Source organism: Phocoena sinus, chromosome 15 (genome assembly GCF_008692025.1).
Source record: "Phocoena sinus isolate mPhoSin1 chromosome 15, mPhoSin1.pri, whole genome shotgun sequence".
NCBI lineage: Eukaryota > Metazoa > Chordata > Mammalia > Artiodactyla > Phocoenidae > Phocoena > Phocoena sinus.
The window spans coordinates 17,933,820-17,961,447 of NC_045777.1; the positions used below are offsets into that span (position 1 = coordinate 17,933,820).

General features: G+C 46.0%; 1 protein-coding gene across 1 annotated transcript in view; it reads left to right on the forward strand.

Moving 5' to 3' along the window:
- Window positions 1–27,628, forward strand: part of PTPRT (protein tyrosine phosphatase receptor type T) — a 776,830-nt gene that overhangs the window by 682,978 nt on the left and 66,224 nt on the right. Inside the window, exons 18-19 of the mRNA XM_032606064.1 lie at window positions 4,618–4,808; window positions 24,847–24,934. Coding sequence (XP_032461955.1) covers window positions 4,618–4,808; window positions 24,847–24,934 — 279 coding nt within the window. The remainder of the gene's footprint in view (window positions 1–4,617; window positions 4,809–24,846; window positions 24,935–27,628) is intronic.

Here is a 27,628-nt window from a genome sequence, read left to right on the forward strand (position 1 = left end):
CTAATCTTAGTTTAAGTCAGAGCTAGCATATCACACCCCTGATTTTCTATTTCACCGTCATTTTTAATGAGATAAAGTAAAGCAATGGTTGAAAATAGATTTAAAGAAAAACTTTGAAGACATGACTCTATAGATATGCACTCTTCAGTGCAGTAGCCACTGGTCACAGGTGGCTATCTATGTTTAAATTAATTGAAATTGGGTTAAAGTAAAAATCTAGTTCCTCAGTCCCACTAGCCACATTTCAAGTGCTTGACAGTCATAGGTGACCAGTGGCTACCATATTGAATGTGCAGATACGGAGCACTTCCATCGTCATATGAAGTTCTGTTGGGCGGAGCTGTGCTGGAGCCGTCTTACACTAGATCAGTGTCCTTTCGAGTTCACTCTAGCTCGAAGTCAGCTCTCTTTAGAACTTGATTTGGCACTGGATGTACACCCGCCCTGTCTAATACTATAGCCACTTAACCATATGTGGTGTTAAACACTGGAAATATGGCTGGTCTGAGTTGAAATGCTTTATAAGATACACATTGGATTTCAAAGCCTGAGTATGAATACAGAACGTCAAGTATATCATTAATAATTTTATACCAACTCTATGTTGAAATATCATTTCGATGTATTGGGTTAAACAAAATTTCTTATTGCAATTAATTTCACTTGTTCCTTTTTGACCTTATTGAACGTTGCTATAAGAAAATTTTAATTGACATACGTGGTCCATGTTATATTTCCACTGGACCTCTTTACCCCCTGTGGAACTCCAGAATGCTCTCCCTTTCGCTGTCTCTTTCTCTAGATCTGTGCTTCCTAGTACAGTAACCATAAGCCACATGTGTACATTTAAATTTAAGTGAATTAAAATTAAGCAAAGTGTAAAATGCAGTTTGCCCATCACATTAGCCGCATTTCACACACTCAGTAGTCATGTGTGTTCAGTGGCTACCATATTGCACAGCACAGATGCAGACCATTTCCGTCATTGTGGAGAGTTCTGTTGGACAGAGCTGGTACAGGTTGTACACAGTGATGGCAAAAACGACAGAAGTGGGGCGTGGATGCCTAAAGCTTGGGCGATGTTTCCACGGTGCGTGACGCTGCAGCACGTTATCCTCCCACCTCCTGGAGCCCATCTGTTCCACCTTTGTCGGACATGTTTATGCACATCTTATCTCCTCTTCTCTCCTGCAAGGGCTGTGGCAGCGTATCACCCTCTGAACACACTTTCCTCCACCCTCCTGTCTGTACTTATATCTAGCACTGTGCTTTGTACACTATAGCTACTCAGTAAATATTTGTTAACCGGCTGGAGTGGCAGTTCCTAGCAAGCGATTGGACATATGTGGCTGTTGCTAGTGGGAGATCTCTAATGGCTTGGTAGCAGGGGGATAAAAAAGAAAGAGAAGGTCAAAGCCGGGTTCCCAAGGAAGAAGGAAGAGCGACTGACAGAGAGACAGAAAAGAGGAAATCAGAGGGACGGTGGTGACCTGGCATCTCATACGCGTCACCATAATCCCTCTGCTCGCGCTAGCAGCCCTTCACGGGCAGCAACAAGACACATTGCGGGGGAATTCACAGCCTTAGACAACAGCTATAGAAAAGGTGCAAAAGAAATCCAAAATATTATTATGTGATAAATAAACATGTAAGGCCTATAAATGAGCAGTTGAAATGGCATGAAAATTAAGCGTCTGGTGAGGAGAAAAATGAAAAATGTTCTCTCCCTGGGCCAGCTGGTTTGAGTTACATTTTATGTAACATGTGTATGTTACATTGTATGTAACATGTGTAGCATGTGGATTCCAGCACCCTTGTTGAATTAGCAGCAGAATCACACATTAGTTTTAAGGCTCCCTCTTGAAAAGGAACATCGTAACGATTTTTAATTGGGGCTGATAAAAATGTAGCATTACTTGTAGGTTCCTGAGAGAAGTGAGTTGTGAAATTGGGTTTTCATTAAACCTAATGATGGAAAATTAAGTATAGTGAGTCTGGTGAAATGGGGTGTGATAAAAGGCATCACTTCTGCATTATCAGGGGTTAATAGGGAATAGGTGAAGTAAGATACATTGGAAAAGGGAGTCCAACTAGTTGAATTAATAAACCTTGAAAAAAATAAAAAAATAAAAAAATAAACCTTGAAACTCCCTTGGTTCCGAGTCTTCATAGCATCATTAGCACCAGCACTGACATTATTACAAATGTTACAGCAATACAAGTTGCTAAATTTCAGACACGTTTGTTTTCCATCCCAGTGTTGGTTTTGCTGACACCAAGTTTACAGTCTGTCTAGCAATGTGTTTAGAGGAAAATATCCATATTGGTAGCTATTTGGTTTTGGGAACACTTGGCATCTCACAGAAGTTGTCAGATGCTCTTTCCTAAGGAGCCTATCTCTGCCAGGCAGCTGGTCTCCCAGGCAGCCCCGGTCCCAGGCCCGTGGGTCTCTGAAGATACCTGTCACCATATATGATAGTGGCTTAGGTGGGAGACACTCACAGAGCTCCAGGCATTGACTCCGGTTCATCCTGTCCTGGGAATCGTGAAGTGCAGCATCTAGAGAAGCAAACTCAAGTGCTCCTTTTTTCTCCATCCCCATGAGTGATATTCACTGGAAGGAGGCCTCAGATCCATGGCAGCTGGGACGCCTACAAGAAATAGCATGAGTCTTCAACGAGGAGTCTTATGAAAATCCTTCAGTGGTTTCCCACTGGCTTGAAGATTCTTAGACATTCACACCTTTCTAGGCTGACCTCACACCGTGTCTCACGGCTTTACCCCCGTCATATTTCCACCCTCTACCTCCACTCCGTCATATCTTCCTTGCCCTTTACCTAGATGTGCTTGGCTTTTCCAGCTTCTCCACTCATGCTTCCAGTGGTTCATCTTGTCTGTCTACCCTACGAGACCACCCAGCCTTGAGGGTGAAACCTGTATTCTGTGCAGTTCCAGTGTCTACCAGAGTCCCTGGAACAGAGTGGGGTCTCAGTAAATCTAACTCCTGATCACAAGGGTGTGATGGAGAAGGGAAGCTGTGCCTACATTTGCCAGCTCTGTGTTTAAGCAACGCCAGTGAAGACGTGTTACCTGTTACCTCAAATCCCAGGAGAAAAGTAAGCCGTATTTTTCTCATGCTTGTCAGAAAACTTGTGCTTACATCTCACCTAGGCCCTTCTTCCTGGTGCATAAACGTATATATTCTAGATCCTTCTGTTGGCAATCCTTCCTTACTAGGAAGAGTTTTGCTCATGCTGTCACATAGGAGGAAAGTTCACTTTTACATACAGAATCAGTGTTTGATGGATTATTGTGACAGAGAGAAACAAGCTGAAAGATACGTGGATTTTGAAAAGACAGGTTGCAGAAAATGAGGAATGTATGCTAGAACTCCCAGGGAACGAGTGTGGCATAGGCCCCGTGGGGTCTGCCTTGGTCCCTTGCGGTGCCTGAAAACATCTGGGTGAGACACATCAGATCTGGCAGTGCTCATCTTCTGCATGCCACAAACAGGAGGGTCTAGAGCATAGACTATCCATGTCTTTGGGAGGAGGTTGGGGAGACCGAGCCTGAATGGTTCTGGGTAAGACGAACTGGCCCTGAAAGTTCGACAGTGTATGGCTGGCAGGGAGTTCATAGGGTAAGAAAGTGGTTTTACTGGTCTAAGGGGAGCAGAGGAATTCAAATTCCAACCTAAGCAGGCATCAGTTTTGAGAGTGGCCCAACTAGTAGGGAGCAGTTAACACAATTCAGTGTGTCTAAAGATTATTATCAGGCAAGATTATAGATCTTATACCAAGGATAGATGTATGAAGGACATGAGGCGTAGGACCCAGGCCTGGGAGAAGTAGCTGTCAGGACTGAAGGAGGAGGCTCAGGCTTCCCCACCTGCAAGGTAGGTTCAGCATCACTCCTGGATTAAGAGTGTTAAATTCTGGGGAAACTAGACAGTAGGCAGAAGGTGATCATTGTTGCAGAGCCCACAGCTGGAGAGCAGCTGAGAGGGTCAGGGTCCCTGCTATCTACTGCGGATCCAAGACTGGCTCCAATTCCTCCCAGTGTATGACCCAAAGGAAACAAACTAGTAGAGAAACCAGGTCACACGGGGATGCAGGCAAATGGACCGGAAGCAGACGCGTGGCTCTGATCTCCAGGGACCTGAGGCTCTCCTCACCTGCAGGCAGGCACCAGAGACGATTCCAGGTAGTCTGCTTCCTCAACAGGAGGGTGCTCCTAGTATCCATCCTGCCTGGCTTCTCACTGGTTCTGGGATTGGCCTGGATTGGCTGAGACCACCCTGACAAGTCTGAAGGAAGGACAGAAACAGGCAGGAGATGACAGCCAGCCTGGAACCCTGTCTTTACTCCATCAAGATGCACCCTTGAAGTAGAAACGAGCCAAGGGTTATTGTGTCACTGGTTTGTTTGTTGTTTTCATGTTTAAATCTACAGCCACGCCAGGGAAACCGTGTTTCTTTATTCTTTCTGCAGTTCCCTGATCAGCTGAGTCCTGAGTTAGTTCCCTCTGCCCTCCTGAGGGCAACCTAGGGGGAGGTACAGAGGACAGAGGACGTAACTCTTATAGGTGATGGTCTGTTCTCCCTCCTTCTTTTTGAAGCAGATGGCAGCCGTGGGGAGCTGTCCCAGCCCACCCTCACGATCCAGACTCACCCCTACCGGGCCTGCGACCCCGTGGAGATGAGCTATCCCCGGGACCAGTTCCAGCCCGCCATCCGGGTGGCTGACCTGCTCCAGCACATCACTCAGATGAAGAGAGGCCAGGGCTACGGGTTCAAGGAGGAATATGAGGTAAGAGACCAGCCTGCGGGAAACTGCCTGATGGGCACAGAGGCTTCGTGGGTACTAAAGATACTCAAAGTATGGTCCCGGGTTCAGCAGTGTCAACACCACCTGGGATCCTGCTGGAAATGCACCATCTCAGGCCCACCCAGACCTACTGCATCCGTTTAGAGTCACACCTGCCTGCAATGGGAAGATATCAATAGAATGGCTCCAGCCCCCATCCCACATGTTGTAGAAAAGCCAGCAGGTCACCCCTGCCAGTGATTTTCAGCAGGCCTGCTTGCTCCTGGTCACCTCTTGCCTCATGGTCATGCTTCTGTTGTGTTTTCAACACCCCCAAGTCAATATCGCATCTGGCGACTGCTGTCCTCCCTCTCTCGGTACCTGCTCCGCAACCCCAGCCTTGGACATCCCTTACCTTCCTCCCCAGCGAGTCTCTAATGCCAAGGATTCGTGAGTAGCAGTTGTTACTAAGGTTTAGGGAATCACAGAAGGATTGCAGCCGAGTACAGGAAGTACCTGAATACAAGTCCTCCTGAGGTGCGGTTCTGGTCACCAGACAGGTCTCCATCCACTTCCTTCCCAAAAGTTCCTTTTAGTGTCCTAAAATTTTCCCTTTTTTTTTCTCCTCCTTTTTATAGCAGCCAGGAAAAGAACTCCACTCCCTCTACTTTATTATGCAGAACAGTTATAGCTATCTTTATCTCACTCCTTTTGTTTCACTCCTTGCCCTTTAGGCCTCACCTTTTACAAACAAAAGGTAGAAGGAAAAACTCATTAAGATGTTTTCCTGCACTAAAGAGTACCTGGCCCCCAAGAGGAATTTTGCATCCCTCCTGAGCCTGTCTGAATCCAGCTGCAGGCGGCTTTGGAGCCAAGCATCTCTTTCTTCTCTTTTCCTTTCCTCTCTCTACCTCTCCTCCATCCTTCCCAAAATATCTTTTGAGCATTTGCTGTGTGCCAGGCTCTGAGTTAGTTGCACTAGGTTTTGTTGTGGTGGTGGTGGTGGTGGTGTTTGTTTGTTTGTTTTTTCTCACATCCATCCTGTGGCCCAGATATGCTAGGTTCAGTTTCACCGTGTGCAGTGAAAATGCATTGACTCAGATGCTACACATTTGGAATTCTTGATACTGCAGACTAAGTTTATCTCTCAGACTGTATTCTCAGAAAGAGCTTACAAAGCAATATTTCAGACGTTGTGTGAGGTCATGAAATTGTGCTAAATTTGGCGGTAGGGGGTGTCCAGACATCCAGATTCCAGTACAACAAGCTGTGTGGCCTGTCGTTTTGCTACCTGAGTTTTAAAGTTCTTTATCAGTTGAATGAAGAGTTTGGATAGGTGATTACTAAGGGCCTGTCTGGTCCTAAAACTTTGAGAGTATAAAACGTGGTAGCAAGGAGAACGTTTGACACACTTATGCAAACAAAAACGTTTATGTCAATGGATATGAGTAATTACCAGCTCAGGAGAACCAGCAGTTAACTTCTTTTGTTTTGGTTTGGTTTTTTGTTTTAACATCTTTATTGGAGTGTCATTGCTTTACAATGGTGTGTTAGTTTCTGCTGTATTACAAAGTGAATCAGCTATATGTATACATATATCCCCATATCCCCTCCCTCTTGCATCTCCCTCCCACCCTCTTTATCCCATCCCTCTGGGTGGTCACAAAGCATGGAGCTGATCTCCCTGTGCTATGAAGCTGCTTCCCACTAGCTACCTATTTTACATTTGGTAGTGTATATATGTCCATGCCACTCTCTCACTTCATCCCAGCTTACCCTTCCCCCTCCCCATGTCCTCAAGTCCATTCTCTACATCTGTGCCTTTATTCCTGTCCCCAGCAGTTAATTTCAAATACGGTCTAAGTAAAATAGTATTTTTCGGGCTTCCCTGGTGGCGCAGTGGTTGAGAGTCTGCCTGCCGATGCAGGGGACACGGGTTCGTGCCCCGGTCCGGGAAGATCCCACGTGCCGCGGAGCGGCTGGGCCCGTGAGCCATGGCCGCTGAGCCTGTGCGTCCGGAGCCTGTGCTCCACAACGGGAGAGGCCACAACAGTGAGAGGCCCACGTACCACAAAAAAAAGAAAGAAAAAAAAATAGTATTTTTCATATACTCAATCTATAAATTTTGGGAGGATACTGGGATAAGAATTGCAGGTGACGGTCTCATCACCTCACATCCCTGGGCCTTATTTCCTAGGAGGTTGGTTAAATGATCCTGATCTCAGCGGGCCGTGGGGTCCAGCGGCTGGACCTCGGTCCTTGTCTTCTTTGAAAAAAGAATTCAGCAAAGAGACAGAGATTATGAAGCAGATAAAATGTTTATTAGAAGCAAAGTATGTGTGGAAGTACACACAGGCAGACTCAGTGAGTCGTGCCCAGTAGGGGGTGTAGGCTAAAGTTGCTTATGTGAGGGCAGTTTTCCACGTTCCCTCTGGCCAGTCATCTTGCTTGTGCCCATATTTGGCCTGACTCAGGGCCCTGCCCAATGTGCACGCACATCTTTCAGCCAAGATGAATTCTAGCGTGAGGGTTTCTGGGAGGTTGGGACATATTATGGGCTGGCGCCCCCTCTCACCTTTGACCCCTGAGTATCTTTTCTGCACATGTGTGGTCTAGGATGTCTCCTTGACCATAGGAATGAGAAAAATGTGCTCGCCTTATCTTTTACTCAAGCAGGGCTCTGCTCCTGTCATTATCTTTATTTCGAAGTGTCTACAGGAGACTGTTTGCAGCTGCTCAGCCTGGGGCCCATCTCTCTCCAGCCTCAATCCCAACGCCTTAAAGTATGGCGGAGGGTGGGGGGCATGTGTGTGTGTTCACACTCACTTGTGTAGACCTGTGTGGTAAGTGAGTGTCAGGAGAAGGTGTGTTGTTTGTAAAGTCGTATTCAATATCATGAAGGTTTAATAAATTATTAGTCATAATATTTAATTTGTTTTAAAGTTTCAAATAGCATTAAGGGACATGTGTGGCTTATCAGAAAGGGGGCCAAGTAGTCAAAGCCTGAGAAACACTGTTCTAAGGACTTGCTGTCTAAGATTTGAAAACAGAAATACAAATAACATTTGACGGCTTTGGTGCATTTCCTTCCAGAATGATATCTTTTAAAGGTATCCATACTTACGTGGTGGGATTTGGATTGATTTTTTTTTCATTTATTCTTTTTGTGCCTCTTTACATTTTCCAGGTTTTCTAGCATGGAAATGAACTGCTTTTATTTCTGAGAGAGAAAGCAGTAAATGTTGTTCTATCATTTGAACTTCAACCATAAATACCATTAAGTAGACTAGACTTGCCCTCAGTTAGTTCAAGTTATATTAATCAGTTATCTTGAACGCTCAGCTTCTAGTTAACAGCATTTCCTGATTAACTAGAGGTTAATTGGAAAACATTACTTCATAGGTGTCTTTCCACACTGTCTTTCCACTTCCTTAGACTATAGCTGGATATTGCTTTGATCATCAAGCCTCCTGTGATGTCTGGAATCTACATACTGAACAAAGAATCACGAATCTACTTGAAGACTGTTTCCTATTGTAGATACATGATTCCTGGGTCTTCGATCCTACTATCAAACCCACACGCCATGTGCTCCGTTGCCTGTCACTCGCCTACCCTGATCATTTTTTTCATACAAATTAGTGGGTTTGACAAGTTGACATATAAGGGACCTCTCAGCTGTAACAAGCTGTGTCTTATAAAATTCACTTAAGTTGTACAATCACTTACAAATTTGTTCATTAAATATTTACTGAGTAGTTACTATTTCTAAGAACTGTTCGAGGTATTTGGGATACAACAGAGAGCAAAAATGGACAAAGATACATGCCCTTGTGAAGCTTGTGTTCTAGCAGAGGAAACCCAAGATAAACAATAGACTTAAAGATAAGGAAGTTATTTTACAGTAACTTACCTAATGTAATATGTTAGTAAATAATATAGTATGTTAGACAGTGAAAAACACTGTTTGCTGTGTTACAAGCTACCCCAGATCTTAGTGACGTAGAACAGCCAGTTTATTGTGCTCATTGATTCTGTGGGTCAGGCATTTGGACAGGGTACAACAGGGATAGTCTGTCTCTCTTCCATGATGTCTAAAGCCTTGACTGGGAATGCTCTAAGGCTTGGCACTGAAGATCTGAAAGTGTCTTCACTCAGATAGCTAACAGCTGGGATCTCAGCTGGGATTGCCAGCTGGAACACCTACACTCAGCCTCTTCCGGTGGCCTGGGCTTTCTCACAGCATGGTTGCCTCGGGATCGCTGAACTTCTTACATGGTGGCGCAGAGCTCTGCCGGTGAGCCCGCTAGCTGACGAGGTGGAAAGTGCGTCACCCCTTGTTACCTACAGTTGGACGCCACACAGCATCACTCCAACCACCTTATATTGGTTATACGCAAACAATACCTGCCTACATTCTGGGGGAGGGGAATTAGACTCCATCTCTTGATGAAGGGAGGTGTAGCTGCAAGATTCTAAGAGAGAATACAGAACAGGAGTAGTGGAAAATATAATCTGTGGGTAATACAGTCTTCCACAAGTAAGTACCATGGGAAATGAAAGAGAAGCGCAAGGAAGGGAGATGGTATATTCCAGGGACATGAGGTGAAGGAGTTCCAGTATTAAACAGGCTGAAAGGGCAGTCTTTAATTAGAATATGAGATTTGAGCAGAGACATGCTGGAAAGTATCTGGAGGAAAAGAGTCAAGATCAAGGGAGTAATATATCTGGCATGTACAAGGAGGTCAAGTGTGGTGTGAGTCCAGTGAACAAGAAAGAAAAGTAATAGAAGGTGCAATTGGAGAAATAAAGGGGGCCTGATCGTATAGTGCCTTATAAGTCATTATAGGGACTTTGGCTTTTACTCTGAATGAAATGAAAAGCCACTGCAGCGTTTTGAGAAGACAAGTGATAATTTTCTGACATTATTTTGAAAGATTGATTCTTGCTGCTCTGTGGAGAATAGACAGAGGGAGGAAAGGGTAAAAGCAGGGAAACCAGTTGCGAGCCCACTGCAGTGACCCAGCAGAGAGACAGTGCTGACTCACCCGGGATGTGGCAGCGGCGGTGGAGAGAGGTGGCTGGATTCTGAATGTATTTTAAAGATAGAGCCAACAGGATTTTCTAACACATTACATGTGGCCTGGGAGAGAAAGAGAGGAATCAAGGGTGACTTCAAGGCTATTACCCAAGCCACTGGAAGGATGGAGTTGCCACCAGTGGAGATGGGAAGGCTGCTGGTGAAACAGACTTGGGGATAAGGAAGGAATGGGGAGTTTGATTTTGAACTAAGATGTCTATTAGATATCTCAGTGGAGATGGAAAGTAGGTAGCTGGATATATGAGTCTGGAATTTGGGAAAGAAGCCTGGACTGGGGAGAAAACTTTGGGAGCCATTGACACATAGATGATATTAAAAACACAGAATTTCAACTGTGAGGTGTCAGAGCACTTTTCATAGACCAGGCATTGTACTGGACTCTAGAAACTGAGGAGACAAGATAGAGTCCTTGTCTTCTGGGGAGCTTAGAGCTTATTCTTCGAGATGCGCATATAAACTATTTCACTGTTTGGCAAAACGTCACAGTAGAGGTATCCCCAGAGTGCTATCAGAGCCCTTGGAGGTGGGATGCATTAAGCCTAGCCTGAGGATGGATAGCCAGTGGCTTTCTGGAAGACATAAAGCCTAAGCCAAAGCTTGAGAAATAGGAGGGAGCAAAGAAGGAGATGGGGCTGAAATTGTTAGTAGGGGCAGGCATGGGGTGTGGGCAAGGGGATTTGGATTTTATTCCAGGAGCAATGGGGAGCCATTGAAGGGAGCAGGATTTTTTTAAGCTGGATTTGCTTTTATTTTATTTTATTTTATTCTTTAACATCTTTATTGGAGTATAATTGCTTTACAATGGTGTGTTAGTTTCTACTTTATAACAAAGTGAATCAGGTATACATATACATATGTTCCCGTATCTCCTCCCTCTTGCGTCTCCCTCCCTCCCACCCTCCCTATCCCACCCCTCTAGGTGGTCACAAAGCACCGAGCTAGTCTCCCTGTGCTTTGCGGCTGCTTCCCACTAGCTATCTGTTTTACGTTTGGTAGTGTATATATGTCCATGCCACTCTCTCACTTTGTCCCAGCTTACCCTTCCCCCTCCCCATATCCTCAGGTCCATTCTCTAGTAGGTCTGCGTCTTTATTCCCGTCTTGCCCCTAGGTTCTTTATGACCTTTTTTTTTTTTTTTTTTAGATTCCATATATATGTGTTAGCATACAGTATTTGTTTTTCTCTTTCTGACTTACTTCACTCTATATGACAGACGCTAGGTCTATCCACCTCACTACAAATAACTCAATTTCATTTCTTTTTATGGCTGAGTAATATTCCATTGTATATATGTGCCACATCTTCTTTATCCATTCATCTGTTGTTGGACACTTAGGTTGCTTCCATGTCCTGGCTATCGTAAATAGAGCTGCAGTGAACATTTTGGTACATGACTCTTTTTGAATTACGGTTTTCTCAGGGTATATGCCCAGTAGGATAATCAAGACAGTATGGTACTGGCACAAAAACAGAAATATTGATCAATGGAACAGGATAGAAAGCCCAGAGATAAACCCACACACATATGGTCACCTTGTCTTTGATAAGGGAGGCAAGAATGTACAGTGGAGAAAGGACAGCCTCTTCAATAAGTGGTGCTGGGAAAACTGGACAGCTACATGTAAAAGAATGAAATTAGAACACTCCCTAACACCATACGCAAAAATAAACTCAAAATGGATTAAAGACCTAAATGTAAGGTCAGACACTTATCAAACTCTCAGAGGAAAACATAGGCAGAACACTCTATGACATAAATCACAGCAAGATCCTTTTTGACCCACCTCCTAGAGAAATGGAAATAAAAACAAAAATAAACAAATGGGACCTAATGAAACTTAAAAGCTTTTGCACAACAAAGGAAACCATAAACAAGAACAAAAGACAACCCTCAGAATGGGAGAAAATATTTGCAAATGAAGCAACTGACAAAGGATCAATCTTCAAAATTACGAGCAGCTCATGCAGCTCAATATCAAGAAAACAACCCAATCCAAAAATGGGCAGAAGACCTAAATAGACATTTCTCCAAAGAAGATATACAGATTGCCAACAGACACATGAAAGAATGCTCAACATCATTAATCATTAGAGAAATGCAAATCAGAACTACAATGAGATATCATCTCACACCAGTCAGAATGGCCATCATCAAAAAATCTAGAAACAATAAATGCTGGAGAGGGTGTGGAGAAAAGGGAACCCTCTTGCACTGTTGGTGGGAATGTAAATTGATACAGCCACTTTGGATTCGCCTTTTAGATGCAACTATTTGTCGGAGATCAGAACAGGGAGATCAGAGGCAGGTAGGGGGCTGGGACAGTAATTCAAGGAAAATATGGGTTTGCCTGAACCTGGAGACTGTGCCCCGAACCTAGACAAGCCCACACACGTTTTTTCATGTCGAGCCATAAAATCAGCTTGCTGTCTTTAGCATGTAAACTTGAACCTCTCAATGCATATATTTTAAGTTCGGTGACTTGAAATAATGCATGAATGGTCCTGAATTGAGAGTCAGAATGCCTAGATTTAAGCCCTGTCTCTTTCATTAACTATCTGGGTGACCTTGAGCCAGTTACTCCCCCTGTCTGGGCCTCCATTTTCATATTTATGCACTGGGCGTGAAGACATTGGTCAGAGTGATCCAAAGAGTGTTTCTGTCCATGATACGTTGGGAGTCTCAGTGGGAACCAATTGTCCAGGCCAGCTGGATCTCCCATCCCACCTGTAGCTCCACTGGACCCCACTGTCTGGGGCTACCACCCCCGTAGTTATGTCTCAAGTCCTAGCCACCGTGATTGACCAGGGACCTTGGGTTCCTAAGAACTCAAGGAGGCCTAAGGCAAATTAACTGCACTTCCCATACAGATCTGAGTCTTAGAGGCTTTCAGTCTTGACTGCACATTAGAATAACCCAGTGAAGTTTTAAAAACACCAACACCCGGGCCATCCTTCAGACCAATCAAATCAGAATCTCTGGAAGTGGGATCCAGGGATCAGTATCTCTTAAGCTCTCCAGAGGACTCTAATGTACTTTCAGGGTTGAGACGCTGGTCTGAGGAGGCCCGTGGAGTCCCCTGCACGTGCCCTGCTTGTGCCCACAGACCCTTCCCCTCACCTGCTGTACTTGCTCCCGGTCACATCCGATGCCCATGGAGGCATGTGAGGACCCCAGACATCTGCCCTGCTATTGGACCACAGTCACATTAGAGTCAAGGGGCTTCTTCACGTGATCCTGGACTGCAGAGTCTTCCCTCCTCCCCCTCCTACCTCCCCCAGCCCAAAGGTGGGGGCACCTTCCCCAGTTACAAACCAAAAATCCTAAGCATGCCATCAAATGCTAGCAGATTGGCTGGAGAGCGGGATTGTCTGTGAGTCCTAGAACGCCAGACACTGTCATGGTCAGATGAGTATCAAGTTTGGGAAGGATGTGGGGCGATAGGGTGAGATGACTTTGTGATGGAGAGAAGGAAGAGAAGCATGTTAATCCAGTCCAATCCAGGCAGCCTGTCATCATAATGAATAGAACAAGCCCAGTAGGGAAACCAGAAGGTATTGGCTACTATAGCTCCATTAAGATTATTTAAGGCAACAAGGACCAGCTGTGAGGAATATGATGCCGCCTAATGAAGAGCAAACATTTGTTCATTTTCCAGCTCTGGGCAGACACGCCATGTGCAGGGCTTGTGTGGGGTGAGGCCAGTGTTGCCATCTTTCTCTCAGTCATCTAAGTGATGGTGGGCAGGCAGCCTCCCGATGGAGTGTAACCAAGGAGATGGATGCTTCGGATCTCCCCAGGTGCCCTCTTCTCTGCTCAGAGCCACCTGAGCAGAGACAGAGTGGACCTCCTGCTTCTCCCACAATTTTTTTCTCTCCTCAGTTGGTAAAAGAGTCCCAGAACATGCCACTGCAGGTGATCTCTTAGAGATTCTGGCCCAGCTGCCCAATTTGCAAATGAGTGATTCTTGGGTAGGGGCATGGGGAATTAGTGGCAGAAGCCCAGATCGTGAAAGGGAAAACCATGGTTGTTCTCCACCTCTGGAAACTCATAACGACCGAAATAGAAAGACTTGACTCCACCTGCTCATTTCATTCCACTCACCGTGGATTAAAATAAGGAGAAGCTGGGCCTTTTCCAGAGGTGGCCAAAAGACATCAGGAACCGTGTGGTTTCAGACTTGGAAGTTTTCCTAGCAAGAAAGAGCTCATGTACAAGAGACTATTAACTGAGTCCTTTCCTTTGCGTTTATTTTTATTTTTCCACTTAGTATTCTGTTTGTAACCCAGCAAACAATATTTTCTGTTTAATTGGAATCCTCCCCAACCAAGTGAGCAGTTTTCAGGTGGTACCATAGAAAAGTGTCTCAAGTGAGAGTTAAGACGTGGTTCTCAATCTGCTACTGATACGCTGGGTGGACTTGGACAAGACTCTTCCATCTCTGGGTCCATGTTTCATCTTCTGTGACATGTTTGACTACATAGCATGGACTCCTGAAGGCTGATAATGTATGCTGCTACTTGATTTGGCCAGAAACACTTACTGAGTACCTTACACTGTGTAGTTTACTGGAGATAGTTAGAAAGATACAGAAAGAAAATAAAGACCCTACTTTGAAGGAAGCTCAGGGTCTTACCACACCACGTAATCACACAACGGAACTCTAGTTAACATGCTTTGTGGACCCATGAGAAAGGGCGGTCCAGGGTGAATGCAGGGTTTTGTCGTTTATTTTTGCTTTTTGTCAGTTATTACTGCCAGCATCAATCAGAAGCTTTCTAAAAGATGAGGCACTGAGCTGAAGAAAAGTAGAAGGCTGGGTAGAGGAAGAGCATGTGTGACAGAGTGAAACAGAAGTGTAGGGGCTCAGAAACATAAAAGAGTTGAAATGTTGCAAGCCAGCTCTTAGACAGGAAACAAAGATGCCTGTCTATAAAAAAGAAAAATCAAAATGAAACTAGTTGGGGAGACAAATAGGAAGTTCTCACAGTTTTCCTGAACAGAATGAACAAGGTAAATCATGGCCTTTGACAGTCTGCCCCTTAACTCTAGCTGACTTCAAGTTTAGGGGAGAGCTGTTGACCCAGAGGCACCCTCCCAGAAACTCATGCATGCAGATGGAGAAAATGTGTGGACAGGATCAGAAGTCTGTAGCCTGGAATGGGAGGCAGGGGTCCCCCAGGTCATAGGCTCAGAGATGGGAGGAATAGATGTACCCTAGTCTGAGCTTTCCCATCAAACTGTAGGCCTCTTGGAAGTAGGGCCAGCGTCTTACTCATCTCTCTTCTCTGAAGCATGTGGAACATAGTATACTAAATATTAATTGATTTGCAGAGTACTGGTGAAAAACTTTTTGGTTAAGGATAGTCCCATCAACGAAGTGAGAGAGTGGCATGGACATATATACACTAACAAACGTAAAATAGATAGCTAGTGGGAAGCAGCCACATAGCACAGGGAGATCAGCTCTGTGCTTTGTGACCACCTAGAGGGGTGGGATAGGGAGGGTGGGAGGGAGATGCAAGAGGGAGGGGATGTGGGGATATATGTGTACGTAGAGCTGATTCACTTTGTGATACAGCAGAAACTAACACAGCACTGTAAAGCAATTATACTCCAACAAAGATGGTAAAAAAAAATAATAATAAAAGAAAAAGAATAGTCCCATCCATTCTAAATGTAATAGTTTGCATCTACCAACCCTAACCTCCAAGTCCATCCCTCTCCCTCCGCCCTCCCCCTTGGCAACCACAAGTGTGTTCTGTAGGTCTGTGAGTCTGTTTCTGTTTTGTAGATAGGTTCATTTGTGCCGTATTTTAGACTCAGAGTCACTTTGCTGTACCACAGAGATTGGCACAATTTGTAAATCAACTGTACTTCAGTTTAAAAAACTGAAAATAGTGCCATCCAGAAATTTAAAAGGCAGTATTTCTTAAAGAAAGACACTGACACAGAAAGACCCTCACATCGTGGGCTGTCTCTGTAGGTGCATAGAGTGTCTTCAGAGTGAGTCTTCCCCAGGAATTTGCTGTTTCCAATCACCTTCCTGCCTAAAACAGTGTTATGTGTCAGTTCTTAAACTGTGTTATGTGTCAGGACCACCTGGAGTTAGTAAAGAACATCGAGACACAGGCTCATGGATGCAGGACAGGGCCCAGGCCTCTGCATTCTACCAAATTCTCTAGAAAATCTAGAACCCTACCAAAGTTTGAGAACAGCTGACCTAAACTTTGTCATTTAAAAGAGGTCACGTAGCTTTCAGTGGGGCCTTTTAAAGGGTGCTTTGTGACTCTAGATGCAGATAGGCACTCACCTATTCTGCTCGTTTCAAACTCCTGCCACAGACAAATACCCCCATCTTGCCACCCTCCGATGTTTGACTCAACATCCCCAGAACTCATAAATTACCGTCTACTTAGTGGCATGGCACACAATAATATTTGCTCTCCTGATGCCACTCTGAGGAGATGTCATTAGTCATCCTCTCCTGCCTTCTCTGTCCACATTTATAATCCCTAAGGCATGTGCTTTTCAGCAGAGAATCAGGCATTTGTTGAAAGCGTGGTCTCTGCCAGGGCCACCGCTAACTCATACAGCACCTTAGAGAGAAACAGCAAAAGGTACACCTGTCTCAAGATACTTGACTTTATCACCTTGCAGAAGATGTTCATAATATATACAGAAATCTGTCATGCCTACCAGATGAATGGTGCTCCCTTCGATTTGGTGCTCTTGTGTTGTGCACAGCCTGTACAGCCATCCATGGTAGCCCTTGCCATCCACCAACTAGCCATGGCCTTCAGTAAACATGGGTACTTACTGAGCTCATGGACCTCAGTTGAGACCAGACCTTAGGCTTCCAACCGCCCATAAAACTCCTTCTCACTCCCTTAATACTGTGTCTTACCTGTGACCAGGTTGTCCCAGTTTTCCCAGGATGGTCCCAGTTTTAAATGAAAGTTCTACATCCCGGGAACCCCTTTGGTCTGAGGCAAACCAGGAAGGATGGTGCAAGGAGCCCCCCCTCTTTTGTCTTGTGACAATGATCTGGATGTTTCTGCTCGATAGGAGGCAGAGAATGAATTCTGGGGGTGAAACAAGAGGGCTGGATAGCATATCCTTGGGATGGAAGAGTCTGAACACTTGCCATGTGCCAGGCATTGGGTTAGGTGCCTACAGGCATTATCTCAGGTAATCACTAATCATCACAAAACTACCTGGGGTGTATTTTTTTCATTTTTAAATTTATATGCTGCAAAATTTATTTGGGGGTCGCAGGGTATACAATTCTATGAGTTTTAACATGCATGGAGTCACATAAACACCAAAACAATCAGGGTACATAAGAGTTCCATTGGCAAAAGAATTCCCCATGCTGCCCCTGTGTAGTCACATCCTTCCCCCACACCTAGCCTGAAGGGTGTATTATTGACTTAATTTTCAAAAAAGTTCGTTGAGACTTGGAGTGGTAAAATGAGTTGCAGTAAAAATATCCAAACACTCTAGTCTGTCTCCCTTTTGCAAAGCCCTGCCTTTTCCCTCTCAAATGCACGGCAAGAGATGTTTCTTGACGAGATAGATGCGTGAAAGACCCAGGTAGAATGGCTCCTCCTTTGTGAAGACTCTCTGGGATCTTCCCTGCATCAGGAGAGTGCAGTGGTGGGTGGGGTCATGGAGAAACCCTAGCAGCCCAGACTGATCATGGAGGAAGCAGGCCCTCGGCTGTGCCCTGAAGCGTCAGCCAGGAACTGCCTGGTCAGCATTCCCTGGGCCTGGTTTTGCTACACCCCAGGGCATATCATATCCAATTAATTATCTCCAGGGATACAGTCAGGCCAAAGGGAGTGAGGAGGGCCTCATAGCTGACAGGATGTGCTGAGGTTAGTGGGTGAACAGGTAAAGGAAATGGAGCAGGATACTCTCAGCCATGGATTGGAGGCGAGCTACTCTTGGAGACTCTGTGTTCTGATGTCTCGCTACCTGGGGCCTAACTCAAAGAGGCTTAGGTACAGAGAAAGTGTCCAAAGAAGGGTGGCAAGCTTCAGAAAGGACTTTCTTATCTCAGTAGGGCCAAACCAACAGGTAGGAAGAGGAGTCAGCCAAGCAGACATCAGGGCCAATTCTCAGTTCTAACAAGAGATTGAAGTATTAAGGGGGGAAACCGGGCTAGGTTGAGGAGTCCTGTGACTCAGCATAACAGGTCAGAAGAAGCCTGTGACTTGTGGTCAGGTGATCTGAGCTCCCCCTGGCTCCAGGACCTCAGCTCCGTGACTGGGAGGGACGGTGGGTGGGTGGGTGGGTAGGTGGAACGCCTACCGACCATAAGAAGAGTTGGTCTGGGACAGGTACCAGATGATAATCTTATCCTAAAGTCTATGAAGCCTGTCAAGAAGGATACAGGGAGGGTTTAAGAGACAAGTGCTCTCAGCCACTTGTCACGATGCTGGTACTGGCTTCGCCTCCTCATTTTTAAAAATGTCCAAAGCATCCCCATTGACTTAAAATAAAACTCTCATTCTTGGCCGTGGTCCACAAGACCTCAGCTGAGCACCACACCTTCCCCATCCACATGATGTATCACTTATATTCTCTCAGCTCTGTAGAGCCTCCCTTCAAGTTCTAGAACACACCAAGCTCATTCCATCTCAGGGCCTCCACACCCATTGTCATCCTGGAACATTCTTCCCCCAGCTCTTGCCATATAGCTGGCTTCTGCTCATCATCTATTTTTCAGCTCAGATGTGTCAACTGGAGACCAGTAGAAATACACCTGGAGTTGAATAAGCTGGATTTAGGAACTGTGGGAAATCTCAGGAAGAGGGTGTCAGAAAGGGCTCATAGGATGTGAGCTGTGTTAGGTGATTTGAGGCTTTGTTCTGGATTAGACACCAATAGGAAGTGGTAGGGTTGGGTACCTTAATAAATCTTAACTGTTAGAAGGGAGAACAGGCTTGAGGCTCCAGCTGAAATTGGCAAAGGAGCAGCGTCACACATGAGCCAGGATAGAGGGTGGGTTGTTGTTGGTTTTTTTGGCTTGGGCAACATTCCTGTTTGTGTTTGGATATGACTACAGAGTGGTCTAGTTTTAGCCTTGTTGCATCCTGGTCTCAGAGGAGCTTTGTCTGGTGTTGGCATTCTGTGAAATTGTTTAAGTTCAACAGGAAAACACCAAGGGGCAGCTGGCAGTGCCAGGCCAGCTCCTGGAAGTCAGGAGCTGCTCTTTTCCTCCTCAAATGCCACCTTTTCCAAGAGTTCTGCCCAAGCCACCCTCCCTAAAGCGGTGCCTTTTCCAGAGTCACTGTCTCTCCCAGGACTTTGTTGCCTTTGTAGCACTTGTTTTAAACAATAATTATCTTGTTTATTGTTTGCACCTTCCCACAACTAGGACAGAAAGTCCATGAGATCTTGTCTGCCGTGTTCATTGCTATTATTTCTAGGACCTAGCGTAGTCCTAGCGCCCAGATGGTCATTGGAAAAAGAAGGAAAGAGAGAAGGGAGAAGGGACACAGGGAAGAAGGGCTCACAATGCATTCTTGGGTGAGTCATTTCATGTTTTCAGACCTCACTTTGCTGATCTGTAAAGTGAAGCAATAACATTCTCAAAAGATCCTTTCAGATCTGCCTTTTGAGGATTCTGTGAATACCACAGCTCAGACCTCCAGAGATGCAGACATCCCCCAATACACCTTTTAGGACTTAAAAAAAAAAAAAAAAAAAAGAAAAATGACTGCCTCAGAAAAGCAACACTGTGGAAGAGTTGGAAACATTTCCACACTAAGAGTGTAAAAATAGAGCTCAGCACTCCGAGGAGAAGAGAATGGGCAAAGCAAAGCGGAGACTGATAATGGATGAATGTAGTGAGAGGGCAGTGCTGGTTTCCGGAGAATGTGATTAGCTCCTAATGGCTGCCACCATTCCCTGGTCAATCTACTGCAACTAGCCGCTCATGCAAAATTAATCCCCTTCGGCTGGCTCACTCTGAAGACGGAGGTGAGACTCCCTTTCATACTTGTACCCCCTCATATTTTTTTCTTTCCTGAGGTTATCCCCTATTAGGTTGCAGCTCCCTAAAAATGGAAATGGATATGTGATCAAAGTCTGCAAACTAAGGGGTCATTACCACTCACTCCTGGGCGGCTGCTTGAGGTGTTGCCTCTCAGCCTTTGTCAACATCATCACGGCCCCCGGGGCCAACACATTCTCCTTCATCCCCCACCAGGCGGACACAGAGGCTCCCAAGACTGTGCCAGGAGCCTGCACGATCTCCCACGGAGACATGCCACTCATCACAACTATCTAGGATTTTTCAAAGGATATCTTCGCACTGGGTTTATCCTGAAGAGCATGGATGTTGAAAGGACTCCCAAACTGTGCCATTTCAGGACTCTGAGGGTGGGCAGGGACGTTCATTAAACTTCTGCAGTATCGTGGTGCAGAGGGTGCATACATGCTCTGTGGGGCCCCGTGGATCAGGGCAAAGGCGAAGTACGTGGAGGCAGAGTAAACAAAGAAATGCCCAGAGGGTCTGTCCAAAAGTGAGGCAGGAAGCTTTTTGGTGTAGTGAGCTCTCCATCACCAAGGGCATCCAAGTTTGATGGTATCCAATTAACAGATGTTAGGGATCAGCTTATCAGCTGCCTGGAAGGCCATTGTGGAAGGGAGCACAAACAAATTATTTTCAAGGCCACTTACACCTCTGAGATTCCAGGATCTTTGCCTCTGTATGCACAGAAGCCATCTCACACACTATTTTTTTTTCCATCTATCCATCCGTTCGTTTATTCAAAAGGGGTGATTCAAGCACATATGAAATACAAAGCCAGTATTGGGTTATGAAGTTACAGACATAAATAAGATGCTACCCTTTACCTGGAGTAGCCCATCACCAGGTTGGAAGACAAGACATTCAAATTATCAGATGTAAGGGAGTCCAGCTAATAAAAGAAGTGACTGACTAGCTGGGGATGCAGTGGGATGGTGGGAAAGTAAGCAAGGAAGGTTTCACAAAAGAGAAGATGCTTGAACTGGGTTTTGAAGGATATGTAGGAGTTTACCAGCGAGACTCAGGTGGAAGAGAATTTCAGGCAGAGGGAACACTGTGTATATAGTCAGTCTCAGAAGTCTGTAACACCTGAAATTGTCTCTGGCATTGTGTTTAGTTGCTAATCACTGAAATATTGTTTTAAGGGTAAGAAATGAGGCTGGAGGGGCATATGGGGTGAAATCATTAAGGACCTTGTACTAAAGAGTTTGGAATTTATACTGAAGTGACAGTGGCAAGGGGAGTAGCTGGGTCCTATTCACATATTAGAAAGATCTCTCTGATTATACAGGAGAATGGACTGGAGGGGACAAATCCAAAGCAAGAGGAGACCTGTGGGAAAGTATTTCTCCAGGTAAATTCACTATTTGCAAGAATCATGGCTGCACATTAGAATCACCTGGGGAGCTTTAAATACTACTGATGCCTGATTAGACTCTGATTTAATGGTCTGGGGTAGGGCCTGGGAGTTTTAAAGCTTCCCCAGACAATTCGAGTGTTCAGCCATTACAAAACCTTAATCTAACTGTGTGTGTAACCTGAATCCTGGCACATAATGAGTAGCCAGCAGATTTTTTTTGCCCAAAAAAATGAGTATGAAAACATTCAGAGGGTGCTATTCTCAGTTTCATAGCACTTTAGGTGGATATTAGATGAATAGTGGCTTTTATTACAGAGGGTTTCAGGTAGAAATCCATCCCCAGACTGTCAGCTTAAACATCAAGAAGTCTAATGCTACCGCTGAGACAAGCACTCCCCACCCCTGCAGAGAACCCAGAGTATATAGGCCTGGCAAGTTGCCTGAAAGAGCTGGAGCTACCTGGCTCGGTTGAGACGATGAGGCCAAGGGCTGGAATCTGGGTTCTAAGAGTTCCACGCCAAAGCACGAACCATTTGGGGTCTGCAGATGGTCTGCACTGGTGGCAAGAGGGATGCAGGGTGACGGGCAATTATAATGAGTGAATACAGGATGCGGGGGGGGAAAGAGGAGAGACAAGCTCTCCATTTGCAGAACGAGCACACTCCCATCTCCATAGCACTTTTCCACGCTCAGATTTAGGGCAGAGCCTAGAACCTGTTTTGCCTTTCCTCCGGGGTACCAGTCTAAGGGTTTCTGACACAAAAAGAACCACATTCTGAGCAAGTGATTGCTGGGAAGGCACTCTGTTACCCCAGTGTAAAACCCTGGGCAAAACTAAGTTAGAGAACATGGCTTAGCCTAGGCAAGGACCTCTCACCCCATCTTCATTCAATCTCGTATGGCTAGGTAGCAGGATGGGCACCCATTCTATCTACCCAACCACTGCACAGAGGAGGATCATGGTCATGCTTCTAGAGAAAAGGTCAGCAAACTACAGCCACAGCCTAAATCCAGCCCAACACTTGTTTTTTGTAAATCAATTTTTAGTGGAACACAGACATGCCCATGTGTTTGCATTGTGTCTAGGATTGTGTTTTCTCTACAAGGGTGGAGTTGAGTATAAGTACTTGGAACAGAGACTGCGTGGCTTACCAAGCCCATGCTGCCTGTTATCTGACCCACTACAGAAAAAGGTTGCCAACTCCTGCTCTAGAAGAAGACCCACCCAGGCTGGCTTGGAAGAGACGTGGGAGACTGGAAGCAAGAAAGGGGAAATCACGCATGGTCTGGGCTTTGAATAGACAGTGGTCCTGCCTGCCCATAAAACATTGCCCACTGAATGGCTGAATTTCTGACCCATCAGGTTTCAGACTTCTCCTTGCTTAGGATGTAGACCTGCTAAGAAATAGGTGGGCAAAGTCAAGGCTGGTGTATTAAGATGACTGGAAGCTCCTCTCCCCTGCACTGCTGACAGGAGTAGCTATTTGCTACTGAAGAGGTAGCAAATTCAGTCTCAGAAGTAGTGCAGGGGCCGTGAGCAGGGCATCCAGCCTGTTCTACCAGAGACAGGGTAGGGGCAGTAGTCAAGGTGTGGTCTGACATTCATGCTCCTGCAGCTTTTCTAAAGCTGTTCCCACTCCCTGAAATGCCCCTCTTCCTTCTCTGTGAGATAGGTGGCTGCACCCTCCCCAGTGTTTCCATAACACTTGGCTCATAACTGTTAGATCACGTCACATGGTTGTTCACTCGTCTGTCTTCTCTTAAACTGATGAGTCCCATCTCTTCCTTCCTTCTAACTCTGGCTCTGAACCTCTGTGTCCAACTTCCGGCTCAGTATCTCAGCTTGAAAGTTGACTGGTCATCTCAAACATGGCTGCTGCTCCTGTTCTTTTACTGTTTTGAACACGTTTAGAAGCAAGTGCTATACGTGGTTCTAAGTATTCAATACTTTATGTACCCAGAACACAACATTTAATTCGTGCTTCCCCAAACCTGTTTCTCCCCCATCTGTTTCTTCTCCATCTCAATAAAAGATGCGACTCTCCACTCCGTTCTTTAACCAGTCAGCCTCCATCCTTCTCTTTCCTTCATAGTCCTCGTCTGTAGTAGATGTGTTGGTGCCCTGCCCACATCCCCTCCACACTCACTTTGCCCGGGTGTGCCCACCCAGTGCCCGCCTCCTGCAAGCACTTGAGACTTTTTGCCTGAGTGCTTCCTTAAGACAAAAGAGTATGCACACCTTGTCTACAGAGCATGACAGAAGTGCCAAGGGATTTCCTAAGAGTTGTCCTCAATCAGTGATGGATGGGAACTGGGGGATAAATACCCCAACTCCCTTCTTCCTCTGGGAGAACAACTATGAGCCATGAGATGGGCCCATGGGATTAAGCCTCAGGCGCAGTGGTTATTTGTTCGTTGATGTACCCTGTATTTATTGGCATTCTTCCCTCGATTGTCTGACTTTTCCCACTCTCCCACGCATGAGCTCCTTAGGATTGCCTCCCAAACAAATCTCATACTAGAATCCTTGTTGCTGAGGCTGCTTCTGGGGGAGAACCAAAATCTGCAGTATTCAACTGAACATCCTAAAAGTAATCACTTCCCACCACATCTACTGCACCATCTTGGTCCAAGGTACCATCATCTCTTGGCAGGACTATTGTAACAACTTTCTAACTGATCTCCCTGCTTCCTCCCTGGGCCTCCTGGAGTCTCTATTCCATACATGAGCCAGAATGTGCTTTGTAAAATGTAAATCAAATTAGCTAACTGCCCTGCTCAAAACCCTCAAACGGTTTCCTTTCACACCTGGAATAATACCCAACTCGTTACCAATGACCACAATGCCTTATAAAGCCTGAACTCTCCCTGCCTCTCCAGATGCTTTTGTCACTGCCTTCCCCACCTCATCCTTGAACATGGTCACTCGGTTACCACTGTAACCTTTGCCTCCACTGTCCTCTCTGCCTGGAAAACACTTCCCACTTTTCTTGGCATGAGCGGCTTTTTCACATCATGAAGGAATTAGCTTAAATGTTACCTCCTCAGAGAAGCCCTCCCAGACTGTGCAATCCAAAATAATTCTCATGCACGATCACTATACCTCTACCCTGCTTTATTCTCTTCACAGAATTTTACACTATTTAAAATTATATATGTTTGCTTGTTCGTTTGCTGCGTCTCCCAGTTGACTGAAAGCTCAAGGGGACTTTGTCTATTTCGCTGTATCCCAAGTACCTAGAATAGCACCAGACACATATTAGGGATTCAAATATCCGTCAAGTGAACGAATGAACAAATGACTCCCATACTGCAACAGATTTGAGCTCATGACACACGAAAGACATCAGTAACATTTGAGTCCCTGAACAGGTGAATAAGCCCGGGAGGGGACAAGTCTGTGTTCTCCCCAGGCTCCATCCAAGAACACACAGTCTTTTGCACTATGTGACCCATCACAGTGGGTCTCGTTTTCCCCGTGGACACCCAGATAAAGCTCCTATCTCAAGCCATTCTAACCACTCTGTCCTTTCTTTCTAGGCCTTACCGGAGGGGCAGACAGCCTCGTGGGATATAGCCAAAGAGGATGAAAACCGCAACAAGAATCGATACGGCAACATCATATCCTGTAGGTGACCTTCTGGGAGGGCTCCAGGCTTTGGGAACACAGACAAAAATAAGCTATCACTATTATTTATCTGGAATTTGTTACCAAATAATCCTTGATGTTTCCAGATTTGGGTCCACATGCTAAGCATGGAGCTCTGTCTCAGCCTCCCTGCCATCCCTGGCCTGGATGACAGAGCATGGCTGATCTCAGCCAGAGGTGGCAGGCAGGGAGCTGGGCGGGCATACAGGGGCAAAGTGAGCTGGCACAGTAGATGCAGGAAACCTCTGAAGCTTGGATCTTGCCCGCTCAAGAACTCTTCAGGTCGGGGAGGAAGCCCAGCCACAAGGGTGTTCCCAGCAGGCCCCCTCTGCAAAAACCCATCATGGCAGCATCTTGGGGGTGGAGAGCAAGGTCCAGCCCGTGAAGGAGGGGCTGAGAACACCTAGGTGAGAGATGATGCTATTCCAAGGAGGTCGAGTCCCAAGCAAGGATGGGCGCTCAGAAGGAGCCAGGAACTCTGGCCTGCAGCTGAGGGTTTGGGCCAGCTCAGGGCTCAGGGGAGCCCAAGGTTACCCTCTTCACACAAGAGGTAGAGTGTAGGTCATCGCGACTCCTGCCAGACCCCACTGCTGGCTGGGGCAGGGCCCTGCGGTGAGTGCCTGCCACTCAGGGCCTGTGTCGGCACGGGTGTTTGGGGGCCCTGAGCCTGCAGCAGAAAGCTTGCTTTGTGTGGACCTGGGGGGGGGGCGTGGAAGAACATGGCCTTTTGCTCAGCAGTGTGCTCTAGCGTTCCTGGAAGCGCCCCCTGGTGTGTGATTTGATGAAAGCAAGTGGCACAGAGTAGCTCGAGCGCTCTGGAGTCAGACTGCCTGGGCTCCTATCCCAGCTGTGGGGCCCTGGGCAGGTGACCTGACCTCTCTGAGCTTCAGTTTTCTCGCCTTTAAAGTGAGGAAAAGAATGAAGATAGGATGGTTGAAAAAAGGTTCGTAAAACCCTTGGCACAGTACCTGGCACCATTACTCATAGCCATAGAGTTACTTCCTCAGGGTCATTGATGAGCAGTGTGGATACACCATCCTCCTTACTTTAAGCAAAAATTCACTGAATACCCATGTGGGGATGTGGAATAAGCCAGGTTGGGGCAGGGAAGCATAATCAGATGTCTATTTTGGAAGGATCACCAGGGCAGCTTATTGGGAAGGTGGATTTGATTGAGAGAGGCTGGAGGCAGAGGGACCACTTAGGCTACTGTAAGAGTGCTAGCAAGGGACGAGGGGGCCTGAACAAGGGCAGTGACAGTACTTGTGTGGGACCCTGCATGATATTCAGTGGTGGGAGGAGAGGCAGAGAGAGACTGCCATAGAACTACACACCACACACAGTTCACACACAAGTATGATCATTGCCAAATGCTGGTGTGCACAGCCTTCTACACAACATAAATACAGAGGACAAACTTACCTCATACAAAATGGCAAGCACATACTCTGATTAGAACAGGTGTCAACAACAGCCCCTGTGTGCCATGGCACAGCCAACCTGGACCATTTGACATCTCACCAGTTGGGTACGAGGTATCCCTTGGTCTCAGTTCTCAGAGTAACCCAGTTCAGCCAAAAAAAAAAAAAAAAACAAATCCTGAATAACAAGTTATTTCTAGCACAGTTCAGTGTTTTGTTTTGTTTTCTTTAACTGTCTAGACATTGCCTAAGAAAAAGCTTAGAGGAAGAAAGCGTAAGATACAGGCGGCTTGTAAAGGAAAAAAGAGGCAGAAGTTTTAGCTTAGCTGTTTCCTGTGCTGATTTAGAAATCGGCTATGAATAGGAGAACTAATCAGAAAAACATTTATAATTTGTCTCTTGGAAGAGAGTAATGCAGACAGCAAGATTTCTTAAAAAAAAAAAAAAAAAGAAAGAAAAGAAAAGATTGCTTGCAAATGTAGTGTTGGAAAGAGACGTTCGAACAGTCAGGAAATGTGTACGAAGACCTATGATGTGTGGGCCTCCTCTGAGCCAGGCCCCGTGCTGGGCACTGGGACACTCAGTCTGCTGCCAGGGAACTCGCATTCCAGGTACAGGTTCTGGTTGCTCTGACCATCCTCTGCTTGAGCACCATCGTGTACTAGTGCCCTCAGATACCTGGTCACTTGTCTGTCCCCATATCAGATGGTGAGTTCAGATGGGATCCACTGAATTACAGGCTGTAAGACCTTGTGTCCTCACTGTAAGCCTTAGTCTTCTCTCTGTACAATGGGTACAATGATGCAATAGTATAAGAGAAAATAATAATAGAAAAAATAAACAATTAGAGCACAGTAAAGAGACCCTGTCCCTCGAGAGACAAGGGCATCCAGGCCGGGCCAGGTATCTGGTCCAAAGCCTGAGGAGCCCAGGATGAAAGCCTTTGTATCTTTCTGGACGTCCCACTGCCCACCCTTTGCGCTCAGCATCCGTGCCCAAGCCATCATCAGATCTCACCTGACCTCTGCCCACCTTCTTCCTGGTTGTTCCTTATCTACTTTGGCCCCCAAATGTATCCTATTTGATCTCTAACAGAAGCCAGAGGGACCTCCTCAAAATATGCATTGAAACATGGCACTGTCCTACAGAAAACCCTTCAAATGGCTTCCTTCAGTGTTGAGCCCTTCTTTTCCAAAGGCCCTCAGCCCTCTCTCCATTGCATTTCACACTGTGTCCTCTCCACCACAGTCTC